Genomic DNA, 18,570 nt, shown 5'->3' with positions numbered 1-18,570 from the left:
AAGACAGAACATATTTTATTTATTGCACTTTTACACAAGGTACATGAATTCTTGAGCACACATACGCTAAATGACCTGCACAGTGAGAAAGGTGTGGTAAGTAAATTGGTAATTTGGCAATCAAGATGAAGATAAAGATTTTCTGGTTTCATTTTCAGGGTGCCGACTACATAAACTTGAAGGCTGATAATGTCAGCCAGGATAAAGTGTTCCTAGACCCCACACTTTGAGGCCAGAGAGTTGTACCACCCCACAAGCATGATGCATTAATTAGAAGGGTTGCCAATGTGTCCGACTCGGTCACACGCAAACTGGGCAGGCTGAGATATGGGCGACTAGGCATGATAATTGGGCCTTGGAAGCTGTAAATCGCATTATCGGTGTGGGGCCCCTCTGTCTTCCTCATATGCTACACAAGACAGCAGCCACAAAAAATGTTTATCACTTAAAATATTAAAGACTTTCTCTCATAGCTTAGTTAGCGGAAGGCCTGTGGTTTGAGGTTACTGGTGGTAACCTGGAGACAAGGCGCCTTAAGAGAAATCTTGAAGACAGCACGAGTAGCATGATGAAAGGCGTGAAGCCAGTCTTTATTTGTGAGGAATTAGCTCATTTATACAAAATGTGGCTACAAGAAGTTGAATGACCACAAGAGTGACTTTTCATGGGGAAAACATACATAAGCAGCAATTGGTAATGCACATGAGTGGCAAAAAAATATGATCAGTGTGTCCAACTTTTAGCAAAGTAATGAACTTCCTTCCTCTACCCAGGTCTCTGTCAAGTGATATTTATTACCTTAAAACATTTCACAATGCATTCTAGAACCAGCAAACGCTATATTATGGACCTCTATTTAAGGGTGAACTAGCCCAAAAAAAATAAACTCCAATCGATTAAAATGCGCTGAGAAATAAGCCCGATAGTTAGACAATTCAGAAAGGCAGGTCCTGTCTAATTAGTTTCAGGCAAGTTTATATTTTTTTAAGAATGCTATTAGTAATTTGATATGTTGAGGTCTGAGCAATGGACGTCCTATATATTACAAATGGTCTTTACTGGAACATTAGTATATAAAAAAATAATTAGTTGTGGTAGGTAAATCTAGATGATTTTGTTCTCTTTAACAAACTAACTGATAAGTATTAGGTAAGCACTGTTAGGACAAGGCCATCTTCAATATCCATCAGTTTGGTAGGGGCTAACTTATAACCACGTTATACATCCAGAATATGATTATTTTAACTGTGGGAAAACAGACTAGAAAAAAACTGTACAAAATAAACATGAATAAGAATTAGTAAAGCTAGAAGACGTGCAAATCATGTTATTTATTATTATGTTTATTATGTCAAGAAAAACTAACTTAAATTGCAATATTACTGTTTGATATACTGTATGGTATTGCATAAAATCTGTTGCATATTCAATCATTTTAATTAAACCAAAGAAAATCCACTGTATCCTACCTTTTTTTTTAAATTAAAAGTTAGCTCAAATGTGTACAGTGTGATATTGCAGCTGTTCTAGTGTTAAACGTGTTGTACTGTTTCACTCAGTAGCTGCAAGGGAAAGTTTAATGTCAATCCAAGGTTTATCTAAAGCAAATCACAGTTAAAAACTAAGTAATCACTGACCAGGGTTTCAATCATGAATTACTATTAAAAAGCAAATTACAAATGCACTGGTGTGTTTTAATTTCCAATTTCATATTTTGTTAGATTAAGTGTGTCAAACTGAAAGGACAGAAAAGATCTGTAGTTTTTTGCTCTGCTTGGTGTGCATTATTTATGTTGCATCTTGGTTCATGACTCAATGTATTTATTCATGTAGAGCAAACTGTACCAGCTAATGCATTATACATGCACATGCACTGAAGTGAATGTCTATATAGAAAAAATTAATTTGCATTAAGTCAGCTTTGCTGCTGCTAGTACTGAGCACAACTTACACACATCAATCAGTAGTAATAACACTACAGCAGTAAATCCAGGAAAACAACTATCAATTTCCAAAAAGTAAAACTTCCACTATTATGAAGCATTGTACCCTGTGTCCTGGGTAATTCTTTGTAATCAGCTGACGAGTCAGTATGCTTTATGTGTGTCAGAAGCTGAAGCCTGAGTAATAAAAAAATAAGCAAGCAAAAACACATGCATTTTAAACTGGAGATAAAAAAAGGGTGAAAATCCTACTTTTAACTTAATAACTCTGCAGTCAACAGAATAGGTTTTCAGTAAATAAGGGTACCAATAATAAAAATCTATATATATATAATTCACTAAGCCAGAAGACAAGTAGCCACCCATGGAAAGCACTCCGGAAGGGGCATGGATTCACTAAGCCGCCGACAAGTAAGACACCCATGGCGCACGCAGGAAGGAGCCACGCCCACCAACTCTAAGACCATTGGATATGACGACAACTCGCAGAGCCACGCCCACCAACTCAGACGCGACGCCTCGGAAAACATGCTGTCATTTCTGTTTGTCTGTGCCACAGTCCACATGCAGCTCTGAGCCACATTAACTTTTCATTAGTCAACCTCAGTGGAACCTTGGTTCACACAGAGGCAGCGCCAGAGAGAGACAGGCACACACAGGCAGCGCGAGAGAGAGACAGAGGCACACACAGGCAGCCCAAGTGAGAGAGCCGCGCACACACAGGCAGCGTGACAGAGAGAGCCGCGCAATCCTTTAAAACTGAGGTTAAAACACAATGAAGGAAGCAGTCTTTAAAAATCAATAAGCCCTGTGCCTCTTTTTCATTAGCATCTCACCTGCTTCACCACCCTGCAACAGTCGAGACGCTTTCTCAGCAGCTAACCTTCTCTGTGCCTGACTCCACTACTGTCAGTCGCCTGATTAAAAATGGTGAACTCCTGCAATGTTACTATCTTGGCTGGCTTTTACATAAAGTTCGAATTTGTTCAAATGATCCTTTTTTTCCCCCTGTGCTTAAAACTCATTTAAAAAAACAGTGTTTATACAACTGCTGCAATGTTACAGAGAAAGAGAGGGGGAGGGGGCTCCCGTGCTGCTGAGAGAGAGAGAGAGGGGAGGCTGGGGAGGCTTGCGTGCTGCTGAGAGAGAGCCTGCCCATGCAGCTGAGCAGGGAGCCTGGGTTTTTTTCCCCCTGTGCTTAAAACTCATTTAAAAAAAAAAGTGTTTATAAAACTGCTGCAATGTTACAGAGAGAGAGAGAGAGAGAGAGAGAGAGAGAGGGCTCCCGTGCTTCTGAGGGGGAGGGGGCTCGCGTGCTGCTGAGAAAGAGGAAGGGGGCTGGGAAGGCTCCTGTGCTGCTGAGACAGAGAAAGCCTGCACGTGCATCTGAGCAAAGACAATTTCCTAATAGATTTGCCTCTGCAATGACAATTAATAAGGCACAGGGCCAAACTTTCAAAAAGATGTGAATGTATCTGCCAAAACCAGTTTTCAGTCACGGACAGTTGTATGTTGCTCTCTCCAGAGTTCCATCTTTTCATTCACTTACTGGTATGCCTGCAGGAACACGTGCAGCGAGCGACACACACACGCATACAGGTGCGGGAGAGAGAGAGCGCTGGACGCATTAGAATAATAATACTTCATTACATTGATATACCGGTGTTTTCAGTATTCAAAGCGCTATCCACACAGGGAGAAACCAGGAAGCGAACCCAAAATCTTCCACAGTCTCCTTACTGCAAAACAGCAGCACTACCATTGCGCTACAAGGCAGTTAAAGAATGCACTGGCCTCGATTTTGTTTTCACTTCTGTTTACAGCAATCGGATCGTAGCGTGCATTGTTGCAATGTTACTTTTCTTGGTGGCTTATTACATTACGGATGTTTCACATGTTCATTTTTTTCCCTGTGCTTAAAAGACATTAAAAAAGTGTTTCTCAACTGTGACTCCAGAACAACTCAGTACGCAAGCTATATTAAGCGTCAACAACGAAGACTCGCTACACCTTAATGAACAAGTGCTGAAACTTATACCTACCGACGAAGTAACTTTCACCAGCGTGCCCTCCATCATCACAGACGATCCCGCTTTCAGTCACGGACAATTGTATGTTGCTCTCTCCAGAGGTCCATATTTTCATTCACTCACAGTGGTATCCACAAACCCACCCCATTTGGACAACTGTGTCGGTCAGCAAGTGTTCACCCATCAATACATAATTATGCGGCGGCCGCGGGTTGGCTAGTAAATAAATAAGTTACATAGTTGCAAGGCTGCAAACATAGTTGTTTTGTACATTGCTACACATGAGGTCTTAGCCACTGGTCAATATGCAAGCAGTCAACAGCAAGACAGCCCAATAAACAGCTTTAACATAAATAACTATTGTACTATCACTCTGGAAGTATGCATTAAAGAACACCAAATCATTTTGGCTAATCACCTTAGAAAGTAATGAACAGGGGACTGAGAGAAACAACCTGTATATTAGTCAATATAGATATATTCAATGATGTCTAATATTGTGGGAGTGTAGTGAAAGGGAGTAAAAACCCCAGCATCTACAGCCGTTCATCTATTTTCTAAAATCCATACGTTATTCAGGGTCACCTGGAGCTGAAGCCAATACTGGCAGCATTGAGCAAAAAGTCAACAACCAAACCTTGATGAGGTACCAGTCTACTGCAGAGTACTTGCAAACATAAAACCACATTCAGTTATGTGAGGCCAATTAGGACTTTTTAATTAATCTAACAGATCATTTGAATGTAAGCAGTATGCATCCATGAACTTTTTAACATGCTTACCCAGTTCTGAACTGTATATAGTTAGTACCTATCCTAAGGGCATTGAGTTTAAGCTAGGAAACAACCCTAGGTGGGATGTCAGTACGTTTCACTGTATATTTACACTCAGCAACCACGGCTAGATGGAAATCAAGGACAGTAGGATACAGAGCTCAAAGATAAGATTAGTGCCAATATTAGCAGGAACAGTTAGTAGAATCAAGCAAATATTAGCCAACAATCTACAGTTAACTGATATCAGACCATCCAAAAACAGAAATGTTTAATGAACTAGGAAAGTAATTAAGAATTTTGGCATCTAGATTTTAAGCAAAAACTGACTTGATCATATAAGAAACAGCCCAATCAAGCCTGTTTGGTTAGCTAACAAAGTATTTTTAAAAGCTATTTTTTTCTGCTTTTGTCATTTTACACCAGATTCCTAACTCACTTCCAGAGATGAACTACTTCTAGGATTAAATCTCTGAAATAATTCTTAATTTCAACAATTTTCCCATTTTTTAAGTAATTCAGCTAGATGAGCTTTACAGATACCTTGGATACTATTAGGTTAGAGGTGATCTTCTCTGTACAGCTTCTGGTTCAACCGTTTCATTTTTTTTCAATGTACTGTAGTAATGAAAACAGCTATTCAAAATGTGACCTCATAACCCACATTGTAGAGCTACAAAAATATTCTTTCCTTGAATTCTACAGTTTTTATATTACCTAAGAATAACAATTTCATTTAAAAGAATAACATTTCCTGTAGTGAAAATTGAACAGTGAATGAACCAAGGCTTAAGAACATTTAGTAGGTGTTGTTGTGGAGATACATAAAGTTGTATCAAGGTCTGAAAAAAATGTTTTCAGAAGATTGCTGCCAAGCACAAATGTGCACTGGCAATGTAATGCTCATTTTAGGATCTAATCCAGGAGGGGTGGTGTTGGCTCAACTATATGCTATAGAATCCTCAGGGGATACTAATCTAATAGGGACTATTTAGGAGAATAGTCAGCAAAAAGGCAGCCAAAATATAGTATTGATTTTTTTATTTTTCAAATGATAAGCTATTTAGTAGACTACCCATAAATATTAAACATATCCTGTTATAAACAACACTTTACATAAAAATACTCTTGAAAATGCAAACCTCTACTTTCTAAACATACACTATAACGCTTTCATTTGAGCTAAAAGCCAAGAAACCCTAAATTCAGAAATTGCAGTGCTAAAAGTCACAGAACATAAATAACAGCAAAAGATCTGAAGAGGAAATGACAGCAGTTTCCAGAAAAAAAGCTGCTGCACAGCTGAAGCTACAAGACAATACCAGACAATACAACATGTGGTATTTGGGAGACTGGGTAGAAAAATAAAGATTTACAAAAGGCATAAAAGAGCTTCCCTCTGAGTCCTTAAAAAAAGCTATTTCGTGGGCTGGTCTACGAAGAAATATACAATATTTTATGTCTACACCTCATCATAATGGTGACACAGGAATTTAAATCTGAAGTACATAAAAATTAGCATAGAGTTTTGGCAAAAATATTTTACACAAATCACATATAGATACAACTGCATTTCTTCCATGTACAAAATGTTTGCTCCAGCATAAAACAAAATGGGAAAAGCAACTTGAATATTAAAGATTGCTTATATGCAGATCTTCTGAATTTCTTAACTACACCTTTTCCTGAGTAATGTATAAGCCAAGTTTTTACATCTATTATGAAATGAGCTTAAGACTTTGCTGCTTAACTCACCATACTTGGAAATCTTTGTACATCCACATGGCTTTTTGGACAGCACATCAACTGGCTGTCAAAATGCATCAAGCTTGCAATGCTTCCAAAGTTTTATACTGTGTTGAAATGTAAAATCTATCTTACTAAACCACAGTTAATATATGCATGGCGGACGCACCGAGGCGCATGCGCACTGTGGCCTTGGCGCCCGCCCCAGAGTCCAGAGTCAAACGCAGCGGCTTTCCAAAACGCGGCGGCTTCCCAGAGTCAGTAGGTGACGCCTGAACAACACAACCTCTGAGCGCCCAAACACCACAACCTGTACAGTCAAACGCAGCGGCTTCCCAAAACACGGCAGATTCCCAGAGTCAGTAGGTGGTGCCCAAACAACATCACCTGTAAACTAGACTTGCTCTAATCCACTGTGCCAGTAATGTAGATCACATAACGGTCATTCAGTTTGGCGCCCGCCCCAGAGTACAGAGTCAAACGCAGCGGCGCCCGCCCCAGAGTCAAACGCAGCGACTTCCCAAAACGTGGTGGCTTCCCAGAGTCAGTAGGTGGCGCCCAAATAACACAATGTAATGCGCCGTGGCGCCCGCCCCAGAGTCAAACGCAGCGGCTTCCCAGAGTCAGTAGGTGGCGCCCAAACAACACAACCTGTGAGCTACACTTGCTCTAATCCACTGTGCCAGTAATATAGATCACATAACGGTCACAGACTCTAACCCAGCGGCTTCACAGACTCAGTGGCTGGCACACGAACACCACAACCTGTACACTGAACTTGCTGTGCTCCACTCTGCCAGCAGTCAGTGTCAGCAAAGGCAACGGAATCACGTCTCCACAAAACGAAACCGCTTTACTACAGATATGCTTATGTAATTAAATGACATTTCCCCAGACGCACCCACCCTCCATGATATGTCATCCATCCAGATATTGGACAGAACAGAAACTGATTGCCATTCTTGGATTTCTGATTCGCTAGCGAATCGCGGGCTTACTTGTTTGTAATACCTTGTAGTTCCTAGCCACTTAATCTGACACAAAGCAATGAGATCCAGAAACAAGTTTGGCATGCTCTCATGTATAGTGTGCTGTTAGCCAGAGTCAGGTAAATATTTGGTAATAATTCTACGCCCATGAGGTTTCCTGTTCCAAGGGATCTGTTGTGTAGGTTTGTTTGTTTTCTTTCTGTCACTGATGTATATAGATATGAAAGTGTGTTATATGTATGTAAATGTAATGTTCGGTTAACATATTGCATGCTATTTTGTGTTTTAATAGAGGAGTATTTTATTTCTAAAAGTACAGAGTATTCCATAGATTTGTCAGTGGTAAATGTGTTATATAAAAAGAAATTCAATTACATTATTTACGCAGGCAAAGTGATTAGCACTGCTGGCTAACAGCTCTAAAGAAATGGATTTCATTGCTAAACTGATCATTGTGAGAGATTTCAATATTCTACATTTTTGTCCAGGCAAGTTTCCTCCATCATCATAATAACCCAAGGACTGGATACGCTAAAATAGGTCTCACTGAGAAAGACTGTGCCTTGTGATAGACTGACATTCTGTTTAGGTCTTGGTCCAGTTTTGTACTTGAATGAAGTTCAGGATAACCTCTACCTCACCACTACAATGCAGGTAAGCAAATGGGTTTGGGGAATTGATAAATAATCAGACGTTAAGCAAAATGACACTTTTTACTGGCAAACGTTGCCTCGAAAGCTTGCAAATTGTAATCTTTCTAGTCATATTGCTTAACTTCTCACTACATTCATAATGGCTAACACAGTACAAAGCCCTACTACTACGGGAATTCCTAAATAAATTATAAAATGACAGTCTCCAATATGGTTTTACATCATGCTACAAAAAGCACTCATGCTGTTCATAGAAACTAAATGCATTTTCAAATTTATTTGGCAGAGGATGCAACAGTGGATGTATCCACCTAAAAAACAAATTTTCCCCAAAGTTGGTCTTTCCTTTTAAGAAATGCTGCCAGGGTGCGGTCAATTACTAGTGAAAGTGACATAGACAGAAACCACTCTACAGATGGTACACATCTGTTTTCCTCATAACCCAAAACCACCCATTCCCAGGACTGCCACAGATGTGGAGAATGCAGGAGACATGCGTGACCCTAACTCTGGATGAGCTTGAAGAAAATGAAAGAAATTTCAGATCGTCTCTTTTGATTCCAGCTGTCCCATTGCTAGAACTGATCTCTGGATTAGTCAAACTGGTAGATGTTAGCCTATCAATTCTGATAACAGGGTAGTTTTTGTGGCTTCTTCTAGTCAGGCAATATTAGCAATGAATCTCCAGACTTTTTGGGAGCTTCCTCTGCATTACATAAACACAAGATAAGCATATCCATTCTTGCCTCTTTATCTGAGGATTGAGCTTCAAAAGAAGAAAGATGAGAGCAGAGATTGAAAGTGAGAGTAAAGAGCGAGGTAAGGCAAGTTCCGGGGTCCTCGTCAAAAGGGTGAGAGCTGCCAGTGCACGGCACAGAGGGACGCCAGGGAAGGGTGTCCAGGCAGCGGCTCTGCCCCCTTGTTTCTGTGTGTTGCAGGACTGGGCCCGGGACGAGCAGTAGGACCTGCTTCGTGGGAAGCCGACCCTCATTGGACGGACCGTCTGGCAGGGCGACACTTTGCTGGCGATGGGGCAACCCCACAACCGGCGGAGGCTACAAAGGCACGAGCGGCGCAGAACAGAGGGGCACGAACACCTCAGTGAGGGTGCTGAAGAAGAGAGTTCCAGGGTGCTGGAACAGACCCTGGACAAATAGTAGGACCCACTTCGGGGTTGAACCACCCTAACGGGGTGTGTCGCTCGCACCAACGGGTCTTCACTGGCGATGGGGCACTGTGGTACCCGGATGGGGTTCAAGCCCGGCCGGGATGCCCAGGAGAACAGGAGGAGGGCTTGTGCCTCCTCCAGAACACGAGGGGGCACCCACACTGGTTGCTTATGGGGCCACGGATACAGAGCTTGGAAGCTCGACCCTGTAGGGGCCCGTGGTCACCGCCAGGGGGCGCCCCGATGCCTTGGGAGCTCTGTATCCGGAAGTCTCCAATCCTCTTCCCCCCAGCACTTCCAGGTGTGGCGGAAGTGCTGGGGGGGAAGAGGATTGGGGACACCCGGAGGACTTCCGGATACACCGCCTGAGCTTCCGTCGCACAGGGGTGTGGCTACAGAAGCTCCTCAGGAAGCACCTGGAGTCCATCCGGGGTGCTGCAGCTGCAGAAACATCTCAAGGATGATCAGGGGAAACAGGATGCACCTGAGCTCAATTTTGAGCTTCATGGCAAAGGCTGTGAATACTTATGTACATGTGATTTCTCAGTTTTTTTTATTTTTAATAAATTTGCAAAAATCTCAAGTAAACTTTCTTCACATTGTCATTATGGGGTGTTGTGTGTAGAATTCTGAGGAAAAAAATGAATTTAATCCATTTTGGAATAAGGCTGTAACATAACAAAAGGTGGAAAAAGTGATGCGCTGTGAATACTTTCCGGATGCACTGTATTAGATAGATAGATACAGTGGTGTGAAAAACTATTTGCCCCCTTCCTAATTTCTTATTCTTTTGCATGTTTGTCACACAAAATGTTTCTGATCATCAAGCACATTTAACTATTAGTCAAATATAACACAAGTAAACACAAAATGCAGTTTGTAAATGGTGGTTTTTATTATTTAGGGAGAAAAAAAAATCCAAACCTACATGGCCCTGTGTGAAAAAGTAATTGCCCCCTGAACCTAATAACTGGTTGGGCCACCCTTAGCAGCAATAACTGCAATCAAGCGTTTGCGATAACTTGCAATGAGTCTTTTACAGCGCTCTGGAGGAATTTTGGCCCACTCATCTTAGTAAAATTGTTGTAATTCAGCTTTATTTGAGGGTTTTCTAGCATGAACCGCCTTTTTAAGGTCATGCCATAGCATCTCAATTGGATTCAGGTCAGGACTTTGACTAGGACACTCCAAAGTCTTCATTTTGTTTTTCTTCAGCCATTCAGAGGTGGATTTGCTCGTGTGTTTTGGGTCATTGTCCTGTTGCAGCACCCAAGATCGCTTCAGCTTGAGTTGACGAACAGATGGCCAGACATTCTCCTTCAGGATTTTTTGGTAGACAGTAGAATTCATGGTTCCATCTATCACAGCAAGCCTTCCAGGTCCTGAAGCAGCAAAACAACCCCAGACCATCACACTACCACCACCATATTTTACTGTTGGAATGATGTTCTTTTTCTGAAATGCTGTGTTCCTTTTACGCCAGATGTAACGGGACATTTGCCTTCCAAAAAGTTCAACTTTTGACTCATCAGTCCACAAGGTATTTTCCCAAAAGTCTTGGCAATCATTGAGATGTTTCTTAGCAAAATTGAGACGAGCCCTAATGTTCTTTTTGCTTAACAGTGGTTTGCGTCTTGGAAATCTGCCATGCAGGCTGTTTTTGCCCAGTCTCTTTCTTATGGTGGAGTCGTGAACACTGACCTTAATTGAGGCAAGTGAGGCCTGCAGTTCTTTAGACGTTGTCCTGGGGTCTTTTGTGACCTCTCGGATGAGTCGTCTCTGCGCTCTTGGGGTAATTTTGGTCGGCCGGCCACTCCTGGGAAGGTTCACCACTGTTCCATGTTTTTGCCATTTGTGGATAATGGCTCTCACTGTGGTTCGCTGGAGTCCCAAAGCTTTAGAAATGGCTTTATAACCTTTACCAGACTGATAGATCTCAATTACTTCTGTTCTCATTTGTTCCTGAATTTCTTTGGATCTTGGCATGATGTCTAGCTTTTGAGGTGCTTTTGGTCTACTTCTCTGTGTCAGGCAGCTCCTATTTAAGTGATTTCTTGATTGAAACAGGTGTGGCAGTAATCAGGCCTGGGGGTGGCTACGGAAGTTGAACTCAGGTGTGATACACCACAGTTAGGTTATTTTTTAACAAGGGGGCAATTACTTTTTCACACAGGGCCATGTAGGTTTGGATTTTTTTTCTCCCTAAATAATAAAAACCATCATTTAAAAACTGCATTTTGTGTTTACTTGTGTTATATTTGACTAATGGTTAAATGTGTTTGATGATCAGAAACATTTTGTGTGACAAACATGCAAAAGAATAAGAAATCAGGAAGGGGGCAAATAGTTTTTCACACCACTGTAGATAGATAGATAGATAGATAGATAGATAGATAGATAGATAGATACTTTATTAATCCCAGTGGGAAATTCACATTCTCCAGCAGCAGCATACTGATACAATAAATAATATTAAATTAAAGAATGATAATAATGCAGGTGAAAAACAGACAATAACTTTGTATAATGTTAAATGTTAACATTTACCCCCCCCGGGTGGAATTGAAGAGTCGCATAGTTTAGGGGAGGAACGATCTCCTCAGTGTGTCAGTGGAGCAGGACAGTGACAGCAGTCTATCGCTGAAGCTGCTCCTCTGTCTGGAGATGATACTTTTTAGTGGATGCAGTGGATTCTCCATAATTGATAGGAGCCTGTTGAGTGCCCTTCGCTCTGCCACAGATGTTAAACTGTCCAGCTCCATGCCAACAATAGAGCCTGCCTTCCTCACCAGTTTGTCCAGGCGTGAGGCGTCCTTCCTCTTAATGCTGCCTCCCCAGCACACCACCGCGTAGAAGAGGGCGCTCGCCATAACCGTCTGATAGAACATCTGCAGCATCTTATTGCAGATGTTGAAGGACACCAGCCTTCTAAGGAAGTATAGTCAGCTCTGTCCTTTCTTGCACAGCGCATCAGTATTGGCAGTCCAGTCTAATTTATCATCCAGCTGCACTTCCAGATATTTATAGGTCTGCACCATCTGCACGCAGTCACCTTTGATGATCACGGGGTCTATGAGGGGTCTGGGCCTCCTAAAATCCACCACCAGCTCCTTGGTTTTGCTGGTGTTCAGTTGTAGGTAGTTTGAGTTGCACCATTTAACAAAGTCATTGATTAGGTCCCTATACTCATCCTCCAGCCCATTCCTGATGCAGCCCACGATAGCAGTGTCATCAGCGAACTTTTGCACGTGGCAGGACTCCGAGTTGTACTGGAAGTCCGATGTGTATAGGCTGAACAGGACCGGAGAAAGTACAGTCCCTTGTGGCGCTCCTGTGTTGCTGACCACAATGTCAGACGTGCAGTTCCCAAGACGCACATACTGAGGTCTGTCTTAAAGATAGACCACGATCCATGCCACTAGGTATGAATCTAATCCCATCTCTGTCAGCTTGTCCCTAAGGAGCAGAGGTTGGATTGTGTTGAAGGTGCTAGAGAAGTCTAGAAACATAATTCTTACAGCACCACTGCCTCTGTCCAAGTGAGAGAGGGATCGATGTAGCATATAGATGATGGCATCCTCCGCTCCCACCTTCTCCTGATATGCAAACTGCAGAGGGTCAAGGGCGTGTTGAACCTGTGGCCTAAGGTGGTGAAGCAGCAGCCTCTCCATGGTCTTCATCACATGTGATGTCAGAGCAACATGCCGAAAGTCATTCAGCTCACTAGGACGTGATACCTTTGGGACTGGGGTGATACAAGATGTTTTCCAAAGCCTCGGGACTCTCCCCTGTTCCAGGCTCAGGTTGAAGATGCGCTGTAGAGGACCCCCCAGCTCTGATGCACAGACCCTCACCAGTTGTGGCTATACTCCATCTGGACCCGCTGCTTTGCTGGCATGAAGTCTCCTCAGCTCTCTGCTCACTTGTGCTGTTGTAATTATGAGTGTGGATGTCTCTCCTATGCTGGTATCAGCAGAAGGATGTGTGGAGGGTGCAGTACTCTGAAGTGAGAGTGGGTTAGGGTGGTCAAACCTGTTAAAGAAGTTGTTCATTTGGTTTGCTCTCTTCACGTCTCTCTCAATGGTGGTACCCCGCTTCGAGCTGCAGCCAGTGATGATCTTCATCCCATCCCACACTTCCTTTATGCTGTTATTCTGCAACTTCTGCTCCAGCTTTCTCCTGTACTGCTCCTTCGCCGCCCTGAGCTGGACTCGGAGTTCCTTCTGCACGCGCTTGAGCTCATGCTGATCACCGTCTTTAAAAGCCCTTTTCTTCTGGTTCAAAAGGCCCTTGATGTCACTTGTAATCCATGGCTTGTTGTTAGCATAGCAGTGTACAGTTCTTACTGGAACTACAATGTCCATACAGAAGTTGATGTAGTCAGTAGTGCAGTCAACAACTTCCTCAATGTTCTCACTAAGAAATCCCTGCAGGATATCCCAGTCTGTATTTCCAAAACATTCTCTCAGAGTATTCTCAGCCTCCGGGGTCCACTTCCTGAATGATCGTGTGGTTACAGGTAGGACTCTCACTTTTGGTTTATAGTGAGGCTGAAGCAGAACCAGGTTATGATCTGCTTTCCCAAGCGCAGGCAGCGGGGTGGCGCTGTATGCGTCTTTAACGTTTGCATACAGTAAATCAATAGTCTTATTTCCCTGGGTGTTACAGTCCACAAACTGGGAGAAGGCAGGTAATGTTTTGTCCAGCGTCACATGGTTAAAGTCTCCAGCGATTAGCACAAGCGCCTCTGGGTGCTGCGTTTGTATATACATACATACATACATAAATACATACATACATATACATACAGTATATACATACATATACATATACAGTATACATAGTCACACACGTGCACATGGGAGGCAGCTAAAGGGCTTGGGTAAGGGCAAGTCCGAACCAGATCAGGTGCATGGACTCTTTTTCTCCCTTTTCTGCAGACCATTCACGGGAGATCTCACCTGGCCCTCCTGACGTCACTTCCGGGTCCGAGCCTATGAAGGAAGACCTTGCCGGCTCCGGCCCCTTTGATGTCACGTCCGGGCTTGAGCCTACGGCAGAAGACCCTTTTGAGCCCGACCCCTCTGATCTCACTTCCTGTCTTCCCCTTTAAAAGCCTCTACCTTTTCCCTATTCCCTCAGTTCTGCTTTGGACTCAGTTTTGTGCACATCAGTGCTGTTTACATTTTCGCAACTTTGTAGCCAGGATACCAAATATACGGGTGGCTGCCCCAGACCTTGCTACATATACATACATATATACACACACACACATATTTTGTGACTGAAATAACCTGCTGAAGTAGACAGGTGACAAAAATGCCGATATGATGAGAAAAAGCTTCAAGAAATTTATATGGAGTTTGCTAATAACATAAAGAAAGATTAATTATTGAAAGCCACAACACTAAATAAAGACTGACTCACTTGGATTGTAAAATGAACATCGATGTTATGGAAAGAAAAAACAGAAATAACAGAGTTACACAGGATGAAAGAAAAAAATAAGATGAACACATTATCTGCTACTGTCTCACAGCTGCTCCAGACATCAGAATTTCAAGTTTCTGGCTGGATTAACATTCATTGCTGATGAATTCTTTGAGCTGTTTAGAGCAAGTAAGGGAAATCAAGTCAACATCTGCAGACAGGAAGGGTTTCTTTTTTATTTCTCTTACTCTCTGTCATTCAAGTCTTAAAAGAAACAAGCCCAGACTACTCATAAACCTTTGGTTGAGCATCTTAATAAACAACTGCTCAAGCCAGACCCCCCTTTCATCTCAGCAACACATGAAAAATAAGCCCTAATGACTGTTTTCAGTAGCTGTGTAGTTGCCTTTGGGATAACAGAACCTTCTGCATGTAACTAAACCAGATCAGTATGTTCTGAAACTAAGCACAAATCAAGGAATGGAAGTGCTCTCTTAGAGAAATATTCACCAATAAGACAATAAGAATTGCACAGTCTCATAGAATTGTACATTCAACATATGTTCTCTCCAATCTTGCAGTACAGTCATAGTCATTTTACTTCACAGCTCAGTAGACATTCAACTTACATTATGTATAATGTACACAATGTCAAAATTATGTACAGATAGGTTTTAGGATCCTTGCTGGGACACTTAGAATAACACCAAGACATATCCAGCTTTTACCTTTTTATTATATTGAAACTCATGTCTCACTAAGGAAGCTTATATGCCAACAAAGGTGAAGCAACAAATAAAACCAAACATTATCTGCCTTACCTTGGGCCATTCTACTAAGGCATCACTGTTCTTGTTTAGCAACTTGAATGCCTCATTCAGTTGCACACATAGGCAGATTTCACCAAAGCACCCACAGCCTAGAGTTTTAGGGCCTTCTACCAGCCCTACCTTTTCTTTATTTCTCTTTCCAGGGCTCTCCAAACTATTATATGTACAACAGAACAATGATTTTCTGCTTCTTTGTCTTGTAATCACAACACGCAAGTCAATACTCGACAGCTGTCTTGGCTTGAAAAATGGATGTATTTGGTAATTTTTAAGGCTTTTGTTTTCTGGCTTTACCCATGCCCAATTAATTCCAAAGTAAAATGCCAGTGCGAAAAAGATATATATATATTTTTTTAGAGTTTGGAACACAATTTTGCATGGCAAATTTATATATACCAAGTTTGTGAAGAAATAACTTCAACTTGAAAAGTACCAAACTTATCCATTAAGGCCATAGTGTCTACTTTATCCATTACACAAATTACACTAAAATTAGTTGGGTGAAATTGTATGAGGTTAACTGGTTATATCTTTCATTTCATGACTATTTATGTAGGGCTTAAACTGTAGAAAAACCACATTTTTCTACAATTGTTTTACTGCTGTGTGACTCCTTTACATAGTATAATACCAATTTGGTTGCTTAAACAAAATAAAAGCCTTTAGTGTTTCCCTAGATTAAAAACCCTATATTTAAAATGTCACCCAAAACAAAAAAATTACCACATTAATCTACAATTGTGTACCAACGTTTTATTGGGAATGTGCTGTAAAAACTACTCTAAAGAAAGGTCTCAAATACCCATTAAAAAAGTCTAAATAAACAGACTTGCAATTTGGCAATGTAGGTCTGCTGGCGACAGCTATGCAGGAGTAAGGGAATTCAGCTGCTGGCTTCTAAGTGTTATTTGTCACTTCATGTTTGGACTGAAAGTAAACGGAAGACTATGTTAAGAACCCTGCAATTATGAAACATTTTGGTTAAAATACAGAGTAGAGTTGGAGCCAACAGCTCCTGAAGGGGCCATTTAGTCATGTGGTTGAAGACTGCAACATTGCTAAATTTTTCAACATCCTAAAGAGTGGCTCAATGAATCTGCCCCCTTTCATTCTTTCACCCATGTTGTTGCGTGTGTTGGCTCAAAATATCTGCCGTGTTTGAACTCTTACAAGAGCATGTTGTACATCTCTAGTCCTTTACTTGAGGCCTGTGTGTAGACGGCCACACAAGATGCATATAGCTTGTGGCTTAGACAGGAAAAGCGAATGTACTCCCATTATCCTTGCCGAGACTATGTTGAAATAAATTTTCTGAGTGTGCCTTAGATGTACGAGTAAAAGCAAAAGGAATCCAAAGGTCTAATAAGAAATAATAAACAAATGTAAAAACAAAAAAAATAATTTTGGCTCAAACAGCAATACTGATGCGTGCAGCACTTGTTCAGCAATACCTTGAATATAGGAAGTCACTAACCATGAACTTTGTGTCCCCCTTGGACAGTGTATCTGTGATAAAGCCAATTTCCTCCAGGCTTTCCACCACTGCATGAAGTAACTTTGGCTGAAAAAGAAAGCAGCACAACATGAAACAAATTTACAACAGTAAAGTAAAACAGACCTCTTAAAGCAGTTCATCAGCACTGGTGCGATTACTGTTAAGTTATCAATACAGGGTTTTTGCAAACTAGATTATGCTTCCATTATCCCAAACTGGAGCATTTTTGAATATTTAGAACACTATAATTTGTAGGCACAGTTACAAAGGAAACTCTCTTTAGGTCTGCACCAATGTCTTCATTTCTTTGTAAATGTCTTTGGGTGTCACTATTGGAATACCCATTTAAAACCCACTTCACACATAAGGTTATGATGCTCAACTATATCCATCCATCCATCCATCCATCCATCCATTATCCAACCCGCTATATTCTATCTACAAGGTCTTGGGGTCTGCAGGAGCCAATCCCAGCCAACACATTGCACAAGGCAAGAAACAAACCCCGGGCAGGGCACCAGCCCACTACAGGGTGCACACACACACACACACACGCGCACACATCAAGCACACACCAGGGACAATTTAGAATCGCCAATGCACCTAACCTGCATGTCTTTGGACTGTGGGAGGAAACCGGAGCACCCAGATGAAACCCACTCAGACACGTAGAGAACATGCAAACTCCATGCAGGGAGGACCCGGGAAGCGAACCCGGGTCTCCTAACTGCGAGGCAGCAGCGCTACCCACTGCGCAACCCTCAACTATATCAGTTTAGTTATTATCAGAGGGTATCACTATATTTATCTATTATTTATCCTCAAAGTGTTCCATCCACTGCTCAAGAGTTTACCCAGAAGAGGTCAATACAGTTTGGCAGAACAGCCTTGAGGCCATCAATCTTTCTTCGTGGACTCTCTAAACTCCTCCTGTATCTGAGCTTTTGCTGTCACCACTTTTGCAGCACTCCTCTTAGCCAAGTCAGAAGATACCACAGAAAGTATTTCCCTGATGGCCATTGTCTTCAGTCAGTCAGTTTCCCTTTCCTCTGATGTCCACTACTGGAGCCTTGGGTTACCACCATGAGATGCCCTGACCACCTTCGGATCACAGCTTGCTTTGAACAGGGTCCATTTGGAGTCAATGTCCCCAACCTCACTCTGCACATCCAAGTAGTTCTTTCTGAGATGGAAACTGAACTCTTCACAAAAGGAAGCCTCAGACAAATGTTTCCAGGATATCCTAACTGTTTGTCTAGGCTGCTCCCGTCTATCCGTTCACGTGGTAGTGAAGCTGGGGCTACGTCTAAATACAAAATTCAGTTTACTGGTTGATCTACATCTTTGTCCTCAATCATGGTCATGCATTGTGGGTAATTACCAAAAGAATGATATTGTACAAGTGGCAAAAATGAAGCTTCTTAACAGGATGGTTGGGCTGACACTCCGTGATAGGCTCTCTCGATTCGCTGAGCTTCTCACCCTTAGGGTAAAATTGTTGCTCCTCCAGATC

The 18,570-nt window shown here is 42.0% G+C and overlaps 1 protein-coding gene across 1 annotated transcript in view; it reads right to left on the bottom strand.

Annotated features, from left to right (window-relative positions):
• Positions 1–18,570, bottom strand: part of polb (polymerase (DNA directed), beta) — an 80,288-nt gene that overhangs the window by 6,051 nt on the left and 55,667 nt on the right. Inside the window, exon 11 of the mRNA XM_028796551.2 lies at positions 17,037–17,123. Coding sequence (XP_028652384.1) covers positions 17,037–17,123 — 87 coding nt within the window. The remainder of the gene's footprint in view (positions 1–17,036; positions 17,124–18,570) is intronic.

This window comes from Erpetoichthys calabaricus, chromosome 1 (assembly GCF_900747795.2).
Source record: "Erpetoichthys calabaricus chromosome 1, fErpCal1.3, whole genome shotgun sequence".
NCBI lineage: Eukaryota > Metazoa > Chordata > Cladistia > Polypteriformes > Polypteridae > Erpetoichthys > Erpetoichthys calabaricus.
The sequence above is the reverse complement of the archived record's forward strand: the minus strand, read 5'-3'. Positions and strand labels throughout refer to the sequence as shown.